General features: G+C 42.6%; 1 protein-coding gene across 6 annotated transcripts in view; it reads right to left on the reverse strand.

The window, feature by feature from the left end:
- The window catches only part of galnt13 (polypeptide N-acetylgalactosaminyltransferase 13), a 542151-nt gene that overhangs the window by 93515 nt on the left and 428078 nt on the right, over positions 1 to 20558 (reverse strand). Inside the window, exon 10 of one of the 6 annotated variants that reach the window (XM_068035309.1) lies at positions 15569 to 15923. The exons of the other annotated variants lie outside the window; for them this stretch is intronic. Coding sequence (XP_067891410.1) covers positions 15640 to 15923 — 284 coding nt within the window. The 3' untranslated portion in view covers positions 15569 to 15639. Of the gene's footprint in view, positions 1 to 15568; positions 15924 to 20558 lie in introns of those variants that run through there. 6 annotated transcript variants of the gene reach the window in all.

Below are 20558 nucleotides of genomic sequence, written 5' to 3' on the forward strand. Positions count from 1 at the left end.
AACATTGCTGTAAACAAGCAAATACACATCAACTGGAAAAGCAATGTGCAGGTTCCAAAGGAAGCCTATTGTATTCCAGATGCAAATCCACGACCATGCTGTATGTAATTATACTAAAACACTCACTTATTTGCAGACTGTGTGCTTACTTAGCTCCACTTAATCCAGTACTGCAGGGAAGCACATCTAACTCCAGTGTAATGAGATGAAGATTTTACAAAAGCCCATAATTTAATTTGATAGAATATTTGTGTTTAGCTACATTAGGACAATTATTCATGTGCCAACAGCCTGATGAGTTCAGTCAACTTGCTAATGCAATGCATATTTAATTCATTAAATTTCAATTTCTGACCCCAATCAGTTTTTGAACCAAACGGCAAAAAGAATTAAACTGAAGAAGTAAATGACTTTCATAAATACCACTTCAACAGCTGGATCAATGCACAGAAGAACTGGGTAATGAGAGTAATTAATAGACTATGAAGCCTTGGCTTGTGAAAGAACTTTAATAACTGGTGTAAGGGAAAACAGCTCAATGAAATATGACTTCATGATTCATATTCCCTTGAGTATAGAAGATTGAGGGTGAAATAATCGAGGTGTTTAAAATATTAAAGGGATTCAATAGGGTAAATACAGAGAAACTATTTCTTCAGCTGGGCAATCAAGAATGAGGCAACATAATCTTAAAATTAGAACTAGACCAAGGAGGCAAATCAGGAAGCACTTTTTCATGCAAAGGGTAGTAGGAACCTGAAATGCTGTGTCCAAAAAGGTGATGGATATTGGAGACAATTGGAGCTTTCATGACTGAGATCAATTAATTTGTGTACAATAAGGTACGTCAGTAAGTAGGAAGCTTCTGAAGTTGAGTTTCAGATACCTTCGATTTCATTAATAATTTTAAGTGTGTTGGCTGTTCAATGGAACAGCACAATAGTCATTCCAGTAAGATAAAAGCAGATGAGTTTACTGTTACTTTATCCATGCATAGTACTAGCATATGAAACTTACAGGCAGGAATAAACCAGTGACTTCAATGATCCTGCCCCACATACATGATGGCTGCATCACTACGTCTAGACAGTTCCAATCCACGTATGTCTACTACCCTGCTGCCCCACCACATTCCCCTGTCCACCCCCCACCACCTCCAAGCCAACAACGGCCACGTAATCCCTTGGGAGAGGCAAAAAACTGGGGAAAAAAGGAAAAAATAAGGAAAAATTACTTTACAAATATACGAATTATGAGCAGGAGTAGGCCATTCAGCCCTGTTGTGCCTGCTCTGCCATTTAATAAGATCATGGTTATGGCCTCAACTCCACTTTCCCGTCTACCCCCGGATACCCTTTGACTTCCTTATTTGTCAAAAATTCCTCTCCAACCCCCTCAGGTAATTGAAACTAGTCCAGAAGATCATATGGACCATGTGTTTTCTATTAAACCATTTACATTCTATGTGATGCAATTTCTGCCACAGTCAAGAATCAGGGCAGAAACTGCAATCATTTGAAAGGTAAGTGGCTTTATAGGTAATGCATGTCTACACATTTACCCTTCAAGAAGATTCATTTACAGAATAACATATATATATGTATGATAGCGAAGGAATTAATTTCTCTTTTTCAAAGCATAAAAAAGCATTCTCCAATTCTTCATGAAGAACACTATGCACAGTGCATTTCTGGATTTCGTATTCAAAGCTATTGTGAGCTTTGTCTTCAGCTTTGAGAATTTTATCTCTAAACACTTTCATGGAAAATAATGTTAGATCCATGTCCAATTCCTATATCATAAACAGGCAGGATGAAGAAGTTCTTAAATGTATGTTTAAAGCTTCAAATAATGTACTTTTCATTGAATATTTGGGATATAAAAATTTTTTTTGTGAATGACTTGATAAGGTTATTACTAACTAAATAATGTACAATTCCCAATGATCCTTATTAGACTTTTTTTGAAGCTGTATGTACATCTCAAGATTTATATCCTGGAATATAAACAAATGCCTGTAAGGCTCACAAAAGTTGCACAGCTGGTCCATTCACATTCATACGTCAAAAATACAATCACCTGCAGTTCCGGAATAAAAACCAGGTACACCTAATTCACAGATTAGTCTTTACTGGAAGGAAGTCTAGATAAACTCTAACTATTTAGTAAATACTCTAATAACTATAAGGATGACAGGGCATCTCACTCCCTTGGAATGTGCATCCCATGCCATGTGGGAACTACAGGACACTTCTTGTGTCCTGGGCAACCACCTGTGCAGGAAGTGTTGTCAGTTGGAGGAGCTCGAGCTCTGGGTTTCGGAGCTTGAGTAGCAGCTGACAGTTACACGGATAGCACATTTTTAGAGGTGGGCACCCTGCTGTTTAAGTGTGCGCAGGCAGAGAAGGAATGGATGAATGCCAGACAGTCAAGGAGGAACAGACAGGTAGTAAAGGAGTCCTCTGAGTGCATCACCTCCCCATCCAGTATTTAGTTCTGAACACTGGTGAAAGTGATGTTTCCTCTGGGGAGTGCAGTCAGAGTCATGACCATGACAACATAGGTAGTTCAACAGTGTAGGAGCGGGTAGGGAGTAAGTTTGGGAAGGCAATAGTTATAGGGGATTCTATAGGTATGGGAATAGACAGGCATTTCTGCACCCAGAGATGTGATTCCAGGATGGTAAGTTGCCTCCCTGGTACCAGGGGCCAGGATGTCAGTGAATGGTTGTATAACATTCTGAGGGGGGATGGTGAAAATTCCGAGGTTGTGGGCCATATCGGTACCAACGACATAGTTAGAAAGAAGGATGAAGTCCTGCAGGCAGATTTTAGGGAGCTAGGAATGAGACAAAGAAGCAAGACCTCAAAGGTAGTAATCTCCCCATTACTCATGGTGCCATGCGCTAGTGAGTATAGAAGTAGGAAGATAGTGCAGAGGAATGCATGGCTGGAGTGATGATGTAGGTGGAAGAGCTTTAGATTCCTGGAACATTGGGACTGGTTCTGGGAGAGGTGGAACCTGTACCGACCAGATGGGTTGCACCTCCACTGGGCTGAGACAAATGCCCTTGCAGGGTGGTTTGCTCGTGGGAGAGGGTTTAAACTAATTTGGCAGAGGAATAGGAAGTAGCAGAAGAAAGGAGAAACAATGTGCACAAAGCATTGGGAGAGACAGGTAGCATTAGAATAAAAATTAATAAGGTATTGGGTGGGGTCAGACTAAGTTGGAACACAGTAAGATTTAATCCAGGTTTACAGTACAATTAGCATTGCAAATAAGTTGGTGAGCTGCTGGCGCAAATAATTGCATTGGAATATGATGTTGTGATGATTAAAAAAAAGGACAGGACTAGGTAAATATTCCTGGATACAAGGTGGTCAGGAAAGACAGTGAAGGAAAGAGAGGAGGAGAGGTAACTGTATTGATTAAGGATAATATTACAGTGCTGGAGAGAGGATGTTCTGGGGGGGGGCGGGGGGGGGGGGGGTGCGTCAAGGACAGAATCTATTTAGTTAGAGGGAAGAAGCAATAGAGGTGCCATTACACTACTGGGTGTATTCTATAGGCTACCGACTAGTGGGAAAGATATAGAGGAGCAAATTTGGAGGGAGATTACAGAGAGATGCAAGAACTATAACGTACTGATAATGGGGTACTTTAATTGTTCTAATATAGACTATAATATATTCTAATATATACTCTAATATATACTGTAAAGGACAGAGAGGGAGAAGAGTTTCTGAAGTGTGATCAGAAGAATTTTCTTGACCAGTACATTGCCGGCCCAACAAGAAAGGAGGCATTGCTGGATCAGGTTCTCGGGAGTGAGGTGAGTCAAGTAGATCAAGGGTCAGTAGGAGAACATTTAGGAAACAGTGATCATAGTATCATAAGGCTTAGATTAGCTTTGGAAAAGGACAAGAAGCAATCCAGAGTAAAAAATACTTAATTGGAGGAGGGCCAAGTTTTTTCAGGGGTTGAGAATGGACTTGTTCAGGGTAAACTGGAATGAAAGATTGTCAGGCGTAACTGTAATGGAACAGTAGAATGCCTTTAAAGAGGAGATGGTTTGGTTACAGTCAAGGTACATTTTCATGAGGGGGAAAGGTAGAGTAAATAAAGCCAGAGTTCCCTGGATAGCAAAGATTTAAAATAATTCCATAGGCATAAAAACAATAAAAAGCTAGTAAGAGTGTGATTGGGGCCAATTAGAGAGCACATAGGGGGTCTACGCATGGAGATAGAGGGCATGGCTGAGGTGCTAAATAAGTACTTTGCATCTGTCTCTACCAAGGAAGAAGATGCTGCTGGAGTTCTACTGAATGAGGAGTAGTTGAGATACTGGATGGGCTAAATATTGAAAAAGAGGAGGGATTAGAGAGGCTGGTTGTACTTAAAGTTGATAAGGCACCAGGACCAGATGGGATGCATCCAAGGATGCTGAGGGAAGTAAGGATGAAAGCTGTGGAGTTACTGGCCATCATCTTCCAATCCTCCTTAAATACGGGAGTGGTACCAGAGGGCTGAAGAATTGCAAATTGCTGAAAATAGAGACATGTTGTTGAAGCTTTTCGTCTTGCACTCACCAGGACAATCGCAAGAATACCAATATAAGGGAAAATAGCAACTTTATACTGTATGAGAAGAGAGTGCTGATTGATTGGCAAGTGAACTCTGATTGGTAGAGGCATTACCAAGGAGAATGCACCAGCTTATGGTGACTGACAGTTAACTGCCAAGCTTTGAAATTTAAACCAGACAGCTTGACTCTGATTGGTCATGGCATTGCCCTGAGGAATGAACCAGCAAATGGCTGTCACTTATTTTGTTTAGCTGAAACAAGCACAATGTTTGTTCATGTTCTTTCTGTCTGCAAAGAACAGTAAGTGCAAATGCACCACACTGCGAGCCCTACTTACAATCTTCAATTGGTTGCCAGTGTAATTCTTAGCACACTGAGGATTATTTAGCAAATGTTGTCCAATCGTGGACTGTGTTTTGAGTTTTGCAAGCATGGGCTGGTTGGGTACGGCCTGTACCTTGCCTGTTGCAAACAGCGCAAGGGACATGTTGTTTGCTGAATGGCCTTCTCCTGCTCCTATTTCTTATGTTCTTATGTTTGATACGATCTGCCAATCTTTGGGACGTACAACCTATATACCTAGCATCTTCTTACTTCTTCTTAGGCAGTCCCTTGGGAAAGACGATGACTTTCCTCCACTCCAGGGTTGTGGGTCCTTAGGTGACTGAATAGTCCAATTCTGGATCCACACATTTTGCCACAGGTAGGGCAGGTGGTGTTTGGTGAGGCGAGTGAATGGGATGCTAGAAATTCCGAACACTCCTTCTGCTGCCTGGGCATGTCAACGTTGTTCGAACTGGCTGGCACCAACGCGGATGCTTCTTCACCATTTTGGGCAGTCTCGGGCAAGAGATTGCCACGAATTGGTAGGGATGGCACATTTTTTCAGGGAGGCTTTAAGGACATCCTTGTAGCATTTCCTCTGCCCTCCTTGTAGCCTCTTCCCGTGACAGAGCTCAGAGTAGAAAGCTTGTTTTGGGAGTCTTGTGACAGGCATGGGACGATGTGGCCCACCCAGCGTAACTGACTAGCCATGATCAGTGTCTCCATACTGGGGATATTGGCCTGAGAGAGGACACTGATATTGGAGCACCTGTCCTGCCACTGAATTTGCAGGATCTTGCAGAGGGAGCGCTGGTGATATCTCTCCAGGGCCTTGAGATGTCTGCTGTACAGTGTCCATGTTTCCGACACATACAGCAAGGCAGGTAACACCGTGGCCCTGTAGACCATGAGCTTGGTGCCAGGTTTGAGGTCTTTGTCATCAAACACTCTTTTCCTCAGATGACCGAAGGCTGCGCTGGCATACTGGAGGCGATGCTGAGTTTCATCGTCGATGTCTGCCCTAGATGAGAGGAGGCTCCCAACATATGGGAAGTGATCAACATTTTCCAGTGGTTCTCCATGGATCTTGATAGTCGCGGGGCAGTGTTGTGCTGCGGGAACAGGCTGGTAGAGGACCTTTGTTTTCCGGATGTTTAGCTTAAGGCCCATTCTTTCATACGCTTCCGTGAATGCAGCAACGAAGGTTTGAAGCTTGGCCTCTGAGTGTGCGCATACGCAAGCATCATCAGCATACTGCAGCTCGATGACAGAGGTTGCAGTGGCCTTGGTTCTGGACTGGAGGCAACGTAAGTTAAATAGTTTCCCACTCATCCTGTACAGTAGACCTACTCTAGCAGGGAGCTTCAAGGAGATGAGGTGGAGTGTTGCAGCGAGGAAGATGGAAAACAGTGTTGGTGCGATGACACAGCCTTGCTTGGCCCCAGTTTGCACTCGGATTGGGTCAGTAGCAGATCTGTTGGCAAGGATTACAGTTTGCATGCTGTCGTGCAGCAGATGGAGGATGGTGACAAATCTCTCCAGGCAGCCAAATTTGAGGAGGATGTTCCATAATCCCTCCCGGTTGATAGAGTCGAATGCCTTTGTGAGGTCAAAGAAGGCCATGTATAACGGTTGCTGCTGCTCCCCATATTTTTCTTGGGAGTTGTCTTGCTGTGAAAAGCATGTCCACTGTGCCTCTTGATGGACGGAATCCACATTGTGATTCCGGTAAGAGCTCTTCAGCCACGGAGAGCAGGTGGTTGAGAAGGACTCTTGCGATGGCCTTCCCTGTGGCGGCCAGCAGGGATACCCCTCTGCAGTTGCCACAGTCGGTCTTGTCGCCTTTTTTGAAGTTGGTCACAATTAAGGCATCTCAGAGATCCCCTGGCATGCTCCCCTCCTTCCAGATGAGGGAGATGAGACCATGTATTTGTGTCAAGAGTGCCTCTCCACCGTATTTTAGAATTGTGGCGGGAATTCCATCTATGCCGGTAGCCTTATTTTTTTTAGCTGTCGGATGGCCTTTTCGATCTCATATCGGGCTGGGATTGTGCTGAGGCCGTGGTGGGTAGCATGCTGTGGAATGTGGTCGAAGGCACTTGCATCAAGGACTGAGTCGCGATTGAGAAGATCTTTGAAGTGCTCCTTCTAACAAGCACTGACTACCTCTCTGTCCTCGATCAGTGCCACTCCATTCTTTGCTCTCAGTGGCGTAGGTCCTTGGGTACTTGGGTCGTAAATGGTCTTGACTGCACCGAAGAATCTATGCATGTTGGTGGCTGTCGTTGCTGTACTTTCTGTGCTTTTTCAGCCCACCAGCTGTTCTTTAAGTCACGAATTTTTTGTTGAACCTAAGCCTACAATTGTCTGTATACCTTGTTTTTCTCCCTCAAATTTTGGTGATCCTTCCACTTCAGGGACACCTTGCGCTTGCGATTTAGTAGCTCCTGGATCTCCAGGTTGTTCTCGTCAAACCAGTCTTGATGTTTCCTGGTCGAGAAACCAAGACTATCTTCGCAAGTGCTGATTATGGTAACTTTGAGGGCAGACCAGGAATTGTGGACATCCTGTGGTTTCTGCTGATTGAGCATTGCCTAGTTGCTTGTAAAACGCTGCCTGAGTAGGTCTTTCTTCGCGGAGTCCTTGATACCATAGACATTGATTTTCCTGTGGCAGTGCTTCTGCTGCTGCTACCATTTTTGGACTGAGTTTATGGAGATAGTATCTCAGATTAGGCGATGATCGGTCAAGCAGTCATCGGCTCCTATCAAGGCACGGGTGATGTGAACATCCTTGTGGTCCTTCGCTTAGATGATGCTATAGTCAAACAAATGCCAATGCCTGGAGTGAGGGTACTGCCATGAGGTCTTGTATTTGTCTCTCTGATGAAGTAGGGTGTTTGTTATCATCAGGCCATGTTCAAGGCATTTTGTCAGATGAAGGACTCTGCTAGAGTTGGCCCTTCCAACACCTTCCTTGCCAATCACCTTTCCAAAGGTTTGTGTCATCCCAACTCTGGCAGTGAAGTCTCCGAGGAGGATTAGCTTGTCTTCCTTGGGAACACTGGACAGCAAGCGAATAAGGCTGGAGTAGAATTCTTCTTTGGCCTCATCTGTTGCTTCTAGAATTGGGGCATACATGCTGATGACTGTGGCGTGCTGTTTCTGGGTTAGGGTGAGCCAGAGGATCATGAGACGATCGTTTAATCCACAAGGGGGCTCGCTGATGCGGTCGGTTATGCATTTTTTATGGCGAGGCCAACCCCATGGAGTCAACGCTCTTCTTCTGGTTTACCTTTCCAAAAGAACGTGTATCCACCACCTTGTCCCTTGAGCTGGCCTTCTCATGCCCGCCGTGACTCATGCTTGACAAATCTTTTGGAATTCTATGATGACATTACGAGCAAGGTGGACAATGGGGACCCAGTGGATGTGGTGTCCCTAGATTTCCAAAAGGCCTTTGGCAAGGTGCCGCACAAGAGGCTGCTGCATAAGATAAGGAGGCATGGCGTTAGGGGTAAAGTATTAGCATGGATAGAGGATTGCTTGACTAACAGGAAGCAGAGAGTGGGGATAAATGAGTGCTATTCTGGGTGGCAATCAGTCACCAGTGGTGTGCCTCAGGGATCGGTGTTGGGACCGCAATTATTTACAATTTATATAGATGATTTGGAGTTCGGGACCACGTGTAGGGTGTCAAAGTTTGCAGATGACACTAAGATGAGTGGCAGAGCAAAATGTGCAGATGACTGTGAAACTTTGCAGAGGAACATAGATACATTGAGTGAGTGGGCAAAGGTCTGGCAGATGGAATACAATGTTAGTAAATGTGAAGTCATTCATTTCGGTAGGAGTAACAGTAAAAAGGATTATTACTTGAATGGTAAAAAGTTGCAGCATGCTGCTATGCAGAGGGACCTAGGTGTCCTTGTGCATGAATCGCAGAAGGTTGGTCTGCAGGTACAGCAAGTAATTAGGAAGGCAAGTGGAATTTTGTCCTTCATTGCTAAAGGGATTGAGTTTAAAAGCAGAGAGGTTATGTTGCAGCTGTATAAGGTACTGGTGAGGCCGCACCTGGAGTACTGTGTGCAGTTTTGGTCTCCTTACTTGAGAAAGGATATACTGGCACTGGAGAGGGTGCAGAGGAGGTTCACTAGGTTGATTCTGGAGTTGAGGGGGTTGGTTTATGAGGAGAGACTGAGTCGATTGGGATTATATTCATTGGAGTTCAGAAGAATGAGGGGGGATCTTATAGAAACATATAAAATTATGAAGGGAATAGATAAGATACAAGTAGAGAGGATGTTTCCACTGGCAGGTGAAGCTAGGACAAGAGGGCATAGCCTCAAGATTAGAGGGAGCAGATTTAGGACTGAATTAAGAAGGAACTTCTTCACCCAGAGGGTTGTTAATCTATGGAATTCCTTGCCCAGTGAAGTAGTTGACGCTTCTTCAGTAAACGTCTTTAAAGCTAAGGTAGATATCTTTTTGAACAATAAAGGAATTAAGGGATATGGTGGGAGCACGGGTAAGTGGATCTGAGTCCACGAAAAGATCAGCCATGATCTTATTGAATGGCGGAGCAGGCTCGAGGGGCCGGACGGCCTACTCCTGCTCCTAGTTCTTATGACCTTATGACTCACTCAGGGCAGCAATATCGAAGCTGTAGCTAGCATCACACTGGCATTGAAATTCATATATCACATTACTCATTTGTGTAATAGACAGGACGTTTTTTGGCTTGACGGCAGCATCCTGTCAGTGGCGAACACCACACGTGTTGCTGCTGCATAGTAGCAGCGCGAAACAGCTAACTTCATCTGTTAATCAAATTTTTGGGATACATTACCCTTCCAGGTGTTACGACCAGGTGAGAAAGAGGTCCAGGGTTCCCTTTCAGCATTCACCTGGTCTTACTGTGACAGGGTTTAATTTTAAACACACCGTGTTTTTAGCTCCCCCTTGGTGAATCCTTGCTCACCACTTTCCAATTATAAGGCAAAGAAACCAGCACAAACAGGCTTTCTTTGGTTAAAAGAAGAAAAGTTGAAATGTATTAAACTTAAACTTTAATTCGGTTAATGCCTACGGATACACAACGTGCCCATGCTAGCATGCATATGTGATACACACATGCAAATAGGGACAGAAAAGAGCAGAAGAAAAATAAAGTAGAAAAGGTTGAGGCAATCTCTGAAGAGGGTTTGTATTAGGGTTCTTCGAGCTCACTGTAGAGTCCTTGATTGTAGGTAGATCTTGATTTTCGTTGGGGCCCAGTATTCTTCCTAAACCTTGTTCGCTGTAGGAGACTGTTCTCTCTTAATGTTCATGTGTCTTCAGTGGATTCAGGCTTGTGAGAAAGTGATGGGAGCAGGCACACAGGAGATCTGCTTCAGTCCAGGAGCAAACAGCTTTCTGCCCAAAACTGTTTGTACAAATTCAAAAATCTCAGGTTGCCCAACAGGTTAGTCATGTGACTAGCTGATTTGCCCATGTCCATTTGTGTATTCGGCCATCTTAGCACTCAACCTGGAATGCGAGCTCCTCCACCTTCAACCTCTGGTGATCAAGGTCCATTGTGGGTTGAATGTCAGGGAATAGCTGCTTTGTCCTTCCACACAGCATCTGTTAATATGTAAATATCTTTTCCAGCCACGTCTGATCTGTTTAACAAGTCCTCCCCTCACTCCAGTAACAATTTAAAATCAATGTTCATGACAAAATTAATGTGCCTCATTCTTGGCAGATGACACAGGGTAATTTGAGGTAGACTGGGCACTAACTGAGAATTTAAGACTGTCAGTAAGGCTCGCATTGTGGCGCATTTGCGCGTACTGGAAGCTACATATATTAATACACAGGGCCCTGTTCTTTGCAGACAGAAAGAACATGTACAAACATTGCGCCTGTTTCAGCTAAACAAAATAAGTGACAGCCATTCGCTGGTTAATTCTTCAGGGCAATGTCTTGACCAATCAGAGTCAAGCTGCCTGGTTTAAATTTCAAACAAAGCTTGCCAGTTAACTGTCACTCACCATAAACTGGTGCATTCTCCATGGCAACACCTCTACCAATCAGAGTTCACTTGCCAACCAATCAACACTCTCTTCTCATACAGTATGAGGGTGGAAGAGTGGGACTAGAGAAATTGATTTTGCAAAGAGCCGGCCTGGACTCTAAGGGCCAAATGGCCTCTTTCTGTACTGTAACCATTCTATGATTCTATTCATATGATTGATGGCTCACATATATGCAGATGTTTACTAATCATTTGTTGCTTTCCCTTACATCGGTATTCTTGCAGATTGTCCTGATGAGTGCAAGACGAAAAGCTTCAACAACATGTCTCTATTTTCAGCAATACTCAAGTTTTCAGCAATACCAAATGAGAATTGCAAATGTTATGCCCTTGTTCAAAAAAGTCTGTAAGGATAAACCCAATAACAACAGGCCAGTCAACTTAACATCATGGGAAAGCTTTTAGAAACAATAATCTGGGACAAAATTAATAGTCATTTGTACAAGTGTATATTAATTAAGGAAAGCCAGCACGGATTTGTTAAAGGCAAATTGTGTTCAACCAACTTGATTGAGTTTTTTGATGAGGTAACAGAGAGGGTCAATAAGGGTAAGATGGTTGATGTGATATTATGTAGACTTCCAAAAGGTATTTGATAAGGTGCCACATAACAGGCTTGTCAGCAAAGTTGAAGCCGGTGGAATAAAAGGGACAATGAAGTTGGTTGAGTGACAGGAAACAAAGAGTAGTGGTGAATGGTTATTTCTTGGGCTGGAGGAAGATATGCAGTGCGGTTTTCATGGGTTGGATCCTGGATCACTGCTTTTTTTTAATCGATATTAATAACTTAGACTTGGGTGTACAGGGCACAATCTCAAAATTTGCAGATGACACAAAACTTGAAAGTATTGTGAACTGTGAGGAGGATAGTGATAAACTTCAAATGAACATGGACTGGTGGAATGGCGGTCACATGGCAGATGAAATCCAATGCAGAGAAGTGTGAAGTGATAAATTTTAATCAGAAGAATGAGGAAATGCAATATACACTAAAGGGTACAATTCTAAAGGGGGTGCAGGAACAGAGAGACCTGGGGGTATACATGTACAAATCATTGAAGGTGGCAGGGCAGGTTGAGAAAGTGGTTAAAAAGGGACATGGGATCCTGAGCTTTATAAATAACGGCATAGAGGGCAAAAGAAAGAAAGTTATTATGCACTTTTATAAAACACTGGTTCGGCCTCAACTGGAGAATTGTGTCCAATTCTGGGCACCGCACTTCATGAAGTATGTGAAGGACTGAGAGAGTGTGCATAAAAGATTTATGAGAATGGTTTCAGGGATGAGGAACTTCAGTACGTGGATAGATTGGAAAAGTTGGGATTGTTCTCCTTAGAGAAGAGAAGGTTGAGAGGAGATTTGAGAGAGCTGTTCAAAATCATGAGGGGTCTAGACAGAGTAGATTGAGAGAAATTTTTCTCATTGGCAGAGGGTCAAGAACCCGAGACACTGATCTAAGGTGATTGGCAAAAGAACCAAAGGCAACATGAGGAATATCTTTTTTAAGCAGCAAATAGTTAGGATCTGGAATGCACTGCCTGAGAGTATGGTGGAGGCAGATTCAATCATGGCTTTCAAAAGTGAATTGGATAAGACCTGAAGGGAAAGAAATTTCGGGGCTACCAGGAAAGGGCGGAAGAGTGGGACTAGATAAATTGATATTGCAAAGAGGCAGCCTGGACTCTAAGGGCCAAATGGCCTCCTTCTGTACTGTCACCATTCTATGATTCTATTCATGTGATTAATAGCTGACATATATGCAGATGTTAACTAATCATTATGATTGCTAAATATAAGGTAACACATAATGAATACTACTTATGGTTAAGTTTTTTGAACATTTAATTCATTTGTTTTTTTAAAATTTTAATCCCAATATTTATCCATTTTGGTTTAAATGAACAAAAAAAAAATCAGCCTTAAAATCTCAACAGTCATAATATATCTTTCTTTTTTGGAAGACTTTGAAGGTGAATTTCCTTTCCATTTTTAGTGCACTAGTGGTGAATTAGTGGTGCAGGGATTTTTTTTTAGCAAGGACATTCAGGTGCAAGTTGTTTTCGGCACTTGTGCACCTTTAAAATGTTTGCCCTGAATTGATTCACATTTTTTCAGCCTTCCGGCAATCAGCCTGCCTCATTTGCAAATGTGAGAATGAAAACCAGTAGTGTAGCAGCTGCAGGTTTCCTGGGTAAACCAGACTAAAATATGAGGCAGAACAGTTGCCATGTTCAACTAATCAAATTGGAAGTAAGAAATCTGTGAGCTTCAAGAGTACAAGTATTATTTGAACCTTGTTTTGGTATTTTTGTTCATTAATATATGCTTTTAGTGCCGCTCACAGTGTCAGTCCACTGGAAAGTTAGTCATTTAATACCAGAAATGCCTTTAAGTAGGTCCTTCCACACAGGACTGTCCTTCTCCTTAAATCCTAGGATTTATATTATTCTTCTGGACTTAAGAGTTGGAAACGTAAATCTGATTCTTGGTTATGAGAGATTAAGGCAATCACTAAGACCACCTACTTCCACCTCTGTAACATCATCCTACTCTGCCCCTGCCTCAGCTCTTCTGCTGCTGAAACCCTCATCCATGCCTTTGTTACCTCTAGACCTGACTATTCTAATGCACTCCCGGCCAGCCTCCCACATACAACCCTCCATAAACTTGAGATCATTCAAAACGCTGCTGCTCATGTTCTAACTCGCACCAAATGCTTTCACCCATCACCCATGTCGTTGGTGTCCTTTACTGGCTCCTGGTTAAGCAACACTTTAATTTTAAAATTCTTATCCTGGTTTTCAATTCCCTCCATGGCCTGGCAGCTATGTTTCTCTGTAATCTGCTCCAGCTCTACAATCCTCAGTGATATCTGCATTCCTCTAATTCTGCCTCTTGAGAATCTCCGATTTAAAGCGCTTCACCATTGGTGGCCCTGCCTTCAGTTCCCCCAGCCCTAAGCTCTGGAATCCTCTGTAAACCTCTCTGCCTCTCTACCTCACTTTCCTGCTTTATGACACTCATCAAAACCTATCTAGCTTTTGGTCATCTGCCCTAATACTTCCTTACGTGGCTCAGTGTCATTTTGTTTTATAATGCTCCTGTGAAGTAAAGGCCAGCAAAGGTCTGCAAATGAAACCCAACCCGAGCCCGATAGAACCACATCCGACCCGAGCCCGACCCGACCCGAGTCCTTTCATTTTTTCCCGTGCCCGACCCAACCCGATCCGACCATTAGTTAACCTAGCTTCCGTTTTTTACTTTGTTACTTATCTGCACAAGCTTAAAAAAACTGTAATTAAACAACCTTCCTAGTCCAAAAAGTACATGAACATTGGCGTCACTTACTGGAGGTGGTGACACAGTGTGTCCGACCCAGCCCGACCCGACTCGAGCCCGAATGCCAGACCCGGAAGAATGACCCGACCTGACCCGAACCCGACACATGTCATTGGGTCCCGTCGGGTTTGGGTCGGGTAGCCATGCTCTACTGTGAAGTGTCTTGGGATGTTTTATTACTTTAAACATGCTATACAAATACAGGTTGTTGTTGCACAACTACTTTTCATTAAGTTCTGCATGTTGAAGAGATACATCATGAGAGCTATAGTTTTTGCCCTACTCTTGTGGATCTACAATACCCAGAGTGCACAATGTCAACCCTCATCTCTGGATCACCAGATAGAAAACTTAAAGGCAATAATGCACAATGTGCAATTAAAAAGCATTAAAAATTAAAAAAAATTCCAAAGTCCATTGGAGACTCAATAGTGGGAAAAAACCTGACTGCAGAGCTACTGTCATAACTGTCTCAGCAAGAATTACAAAGGCACCATGGGAAATAAGGGGAAGAAAATTATATTTTATGATCATGCAGCTAACTGATCCGAGATCTGAGGAGGGTAGAACAAACAAAGTGATTGTATCCCAAGCAAGAATTTTCTGAATTATTGGAACTAAAGAGATTGATTTTCATCTCACTACCATCTCATTTGCACCTGTAAATTGGGCATAGCTGGTCCAAAATTGGGAAATAAAAACTTACTGATTGCCGCTGGAGGTCCACTCATTCTAATCTTTGGGCAGATTTCAATTTCGGCAGCCCAGCATTCATACAGAAACAGATGGGGGCTTCATAAATATATATTATAAAAACAAGAGTAGGCCATTCAGCCCCTCAAGCCAGATGTGTCATTCAATTAGATCATAGCTAATCTGTACCTCAAGTCCATTTCCTTGCCTTTGATGTGTATGCACTGATACCCTTTACCTAATAAAAATGTGTTGATCTCGGTCTTGAAAATTTCAATTGACCCCGTATTCACACTCGTTTGGAGTATAGAATCCCACATTTCCGCTATCTTTTGTGTGAAACAACGGCATGGATTGCAAAAGAGTCATTTGATCCATTGAAGTTCATTCTTTACTTTGTGTGACTACAGTGTTTTTTAAAAATCTACAACAAGGTAGAAATAATAATTAGCATTTAACTTTATCTCTATCTCTTTAAAGTAAGGTTCTTGCCTTGCCTAGATACATTTTACAAGTCATGAAACATTTTCTGGCCTTCTGATCAGCACCTAATAGTCTTTGAGCCAGAGTTCACATGCTCTGCAATACACTGCTAAGCTCTTCAAGTTCATAGCATTCCTCACTTCAAAAGATACTGCAGGTCACTCGTTCCTAGTGACTCGCCACATGCAGATCCCACCTCTATGCTACCCTCTAAAGTTTGCACAGTGGCAGTAACTGAGGTGGTGGCTGCGGGTGTGAGGTCAAGTGAAAGTACTTCTTCATCATCAGTGTCCTGCTCCTCCTCTGGGCCTTCACGATCCTGCACCACTCTTGGCCAAGTGGCAGTTCTTGGGTATATGAAAGGAAAAAGGTATAAGGCAGGGCTGTGGTGCGGCTCGGGCAAGAGTGTTATTATGATCCCTGTGGAGATCAACAAACCATAAGAACCAAATTTACCAAACAGCCCCAATAAACAAAACTAAATGGACATGATTTCACTTTTACAACTGTTACTTTAACAATAAAATCAAAATCAACATAAATTAAACATGAATTAACAGAAAAATCATGGTCAACATTACAAATTACACATTAACCATCAGATACAACAAAGATAGATCTCATGGATTTACTAGGCTGTCCACACAGCATATATGGCACCAATTACGACCACAAAGCTCTTCAAAGCTCTGAACCTGCTCAGGTAGGGCTCCAACTGTCTTCCAAGATGCAGCCACCAATTCTCATCCAACAGAGGTTCCCCTTCAACCCAAACTCCACAGGCACGGTCTTCACCAAAATGGCGCATGACTCCAGAACCTCCTCAGCTCTGCTCACGACAGTTTTGATGGTGTGGAATCCCCAGTATTACTTTAAGTAATGGAAACAACTGCTGCAACTCACATCTGTCTAATGCCACCTCCTGGACCCAGCCTTCACTTTCTTCAGCTTGCCTTCATGCTGCCTCTATGTTATCTGAGCTTGGATGGCTCTGTCTTTTTTTATCTGGTTCCAACAAGTTTCTGTTTCCCCAGAAACCCAAAGTTTTAGTTTCAGTTTCTGTTTCCCCAGAAACTATAGTTTTAGTTTCCCTTTCAGTTAGGGTGTGTCACATAAAAACAAGCTTTGAAACCAGGGTCAGTGCACCTAACAGAACATTCAACAAGTCATCTGTTCATACAACAACTCGCACACACTCCCCCACCTCCCCTCCCCTGGTCCCGCAGACCACAGATTCCATCACACTGTAGGAGGTAAATGCTGACACCATCTGCAGCTTATATATCAGAAGAAGTTGTGGGATGAGGGGAAGTGGGGCGCGAGAAGTTAGATTAGGTAGGAACAAGTAGAATTAGGCAATCCTCTATGGTCTCAGCAGCGCCGCTAGCCGCTTCAGTTATGGTGAACACGTCTCCATCATTGGGGTGAGGACATACAGCCATGCCTGTCCCCTGCCAGTTAGGTGCTTTGGCCCCCAATTGTGTGCCATATTGTCCTGCAAGAGAGAGGGAAGTATGTCAATGAGTGTGGTGCAATGTGTCTGGGTGATGTGGCTGTCATAGTTGAATGGCTGGCAATGTGTTCAAGCTGTGAGATGTGGATGTGAGTGCAGCAGTGTTAAGTATGTGATGGTGAGGTGAGGCAATGAATGTGAGATAAGAGTCATGCTTAATAGAGAATGTTGGTAGTGAAGGGGGTGTGGTGAATTGAGCACTGCTTGAGGCTAGTGGTTCAGTTGTAAGGATATGGCATTTGAAGATAAATTCACTTACTTTGACTACACGTGAGGTCATTAAACATCTTGCAATACTGCACCAAGATCCTCGGAGTGACACTGTTCACAATGGTATCCCTAATTATCTGTTCCCATATCCTTCTAAGCGCTGGTCTGGAGTTCCTCCTGGCTCCCTGTGGATACAGGACCTCCTGTCCACTTCCTGCATCAGGGCTTCAAGTGCTGCATCAGAAAATCTGGGAGCTCGCTCACTGCCATGTTGTGCCATCTTCATTCTTCTTGTAGGTCCGACACTCTTCTACAACGACTTCCAGTACCTGCAGCAGCCAGAATGCACCTCCCCTTTATGGGGTGCAGGCTGACTTTAAATAGTGCAGGCTAGCTTTCAGCGGGGCTGCCACCTATGAAGTTGAGCCCTAAGCTGAGATGTACAGTTACCACCATTTAAATTAGCAGGTAGCCTGCATGCTGTCTGCATTACTTTGAATAGTGGGTTAATTGTGCATTACAATCCCTGCACCCATCTCCAGGGGCTATCAAATTTTTATCCATCATGTTTACTGTCACCTTTGAAAGAGAAAAATACCACACTTTCAGCATGAACAAATATGGGTTAATTCAAGAAAGCCAGCATGGATTTCTTAAGGGAAAATCATGTTTAACTAACTGGCTGGAGTATTTTGAGGAGGTAACAGAGAGGATTGATGAGGGAAATGCTTGATGTGGTGTACATGGACTTCCAAAAGGCATTTGATACAGTGTCACACAACAGATTCATGAACAAAGTTATAGCTCATTGAATAAATGGGATATTAGCAACATGGATATGGAATTGGCTAAGTGACAGGAAACAAAGCATAGTGGTTAATGGATGTTTTTTGGGCTGAAGGAGGGTTTGTAGTGGATTTCCCGAGGTCAGTGTTGGGTCCCTTGCTTTTCCTGATATATATTAATGACCTGGACCTTGGTGTACAGGGCACAATTTCAAAGTTTGCAAATGATACGGAACTTGAAAGCATTATGAAGTGTGAGGAGGATAGTGTAGACCTTCGAAAGAACATAGACAAGTTGGTGGAATGGGCGGACAGGTGGCAGATGTTCAATGTGGAGAAATGTGAAGTGATTCATTTTGGTAGGAGAGGCAATATAAAATAAATGGTACAATTCTAAAGGGGGTGCAGGAGCAGAGGGACTTGGGTGTAAATGTGCATTAGTCATTGAAGGTAGCAGGACGGTTGAGAGAGCGGTTAATAAAGCATACAATATCCTGGGCTTTATTAATAGGGGCATAGAGTACGAGCGAGAGATTATGTTGAACTTGTATAAGACACTAGCTCGGTCTCAGCTGCTGTATTGCATCCAGTTCTGGGCGCCGCGCTTTAGGAAGGATGTAAAGGCATTGGAAAGGGTGCAGAAAAGATTCACGAGAATGATTCCAGGGATGAGGAACTTCAGTTATGAAGATAGACTCGAGAAGTTGGGATTGTTTTCCTTGGAGAAGAGAAGGATGAGAGGAGATTTGATAGAGGTATTCAAAATCATGAGGAGTCTGGATAGAGCTGATAGGGAGAAATTGTTCCCACTCATGAAAGGATCGAGAACGAGAGGGCACAGAGTTAAAGTATTTGGTAAAAGAAGCAAAAGTGACATGAGGAAAAACTTTTTCACGCAGTGAGTGGCTAAGGTCTGGGATGCACTGCCTGAGAACGTGGTGGATGCAGGTTCAATTGAAGCATTCAAAAGGGAATTAGATAGTTATATGCAAAGGAAGAATTTGCAGTGCTACTGGGAGAAGGCGGAGGAGTGGCACTAGGTGAAATGCTCATTGGGAGAACCAGTGCAGACACGATGGGCCGAATGGCCTCCTTCTTGGCTGCAATAATTCTGTGACTTCAGTAAAATTAATAGTTCTCAAAGAACCAGACTCCATACTTCATTTTAAAATTTGCTAAGGAAATACAGCTTTCATGTTTTTCTCTATCTATTACACAACACAAGAAAACAGGCCCTTTTTTGTCAACTAAACCCAACAAAATAGTAGATTCATTGATCTTATTGCTGTGTGTGGGAACTTAATGGGTGCAAAATTACTACTGTGTTCAACTACACAACAATGAAAGCATTTCAAAATAATTCATTGCACCTAAAGGGCTTTGGGATGTTTCGATCAGCAATGATAAGGTGCTTTCCAATTTTTTGCTTTCTGTGCTGTTCTGCTTGATTAATAAGTAGCCCCATTTCTCCATTATATAATCCACAAGGACTTCTGTTCCACATTCAGCAAAATTGACTTTATGCATTTCTTACTGAGCTATTACTCTAAACTTGTGCATTCGCAACTGGATTCATCATTTACGCAGTAAAGTAGCTCATTAGATACCAGAAAAGTGTGAAGAAAGGATTATAAAGGTGTCTTGTTTCTGTTTCTGCATTTCCTGCTACTGAATTTACGTTACAAAAAATCAATTGAAGCACTAGTATAAATAGAAAGCTTGTCTGTTTCTTTAGTTTATGCTAAATTATTAAAATCTTCCGAAAGGAAACCTGCAATTAATGAATAATGGGTCATTACTAACCATGCATTATGATTTGGCAAAATTGATGCCTTTTGTTTCTCAAACATTAAACTTCTGTTTTATAAATTTTGCCTGCATTACTGCTATCAAACTAATATAAGAATGCTACAAAAAGGTAAATCACAATGTTAAAATTTCTTTTCAGGATGTGGGCATCGCAAGCAAGGCTCGCATTTATTGCCCGCCCCTAGCTGCCCTGAGAAGATGATGGGTCTTTTTCTTTAATCAGTTCTGCAGTGCATATGGTATAGAGTTTTGATACAATTGAGTGGCTTTCTAGGCAATTTCGGAGGGCAATTAAGAGTAAATCATATTAATGTGGGACTGGAGTCACATATATGGTAGAATGGGCAGGGACAGCAGGTTTCTTTCCATAAAAGGTTTTAGTGAACCAATGCATTTAACAACAGTTTCACAGCATTATGGTCACTTTATTGATTACAGCTTTTTTTACTTTCAGATTTATTTTTAAACTGAATTCAAATTCTCAAAATCTATGCTGGGATTTGAACTCACAATATTTAGATTACCACTCCATTAACATAAGCACTACACTACCATAATGAATGCATTAATAATTTGGGAATGCAATGATTCGGCTATTAATCTAATCATTACAGCAGAAAACTAATTTGCTTTAGGTGTAAATAATAATGCAAGTTTGCCCCCTAAGACATTACGTATAGGACAAAACTACAGACATCTACTGTTGGAGACAAATACAGAGGAAAATCACATTTTGTG

This window comes from Heterodontus francisci, chromosome 7, assembly GCF_036365525.1.
Source record: "Heterodontus francisci isolate sHetFra1 chromosome 7, sHetFra1.hap1, whole genome shotgun sequence".
NCBI lineage: Eukaryota > Metazoa > Chordata > Chondrichthyes > Heterodontiformes > Heterodontidae > Heterodontus > Heterodontus francisci.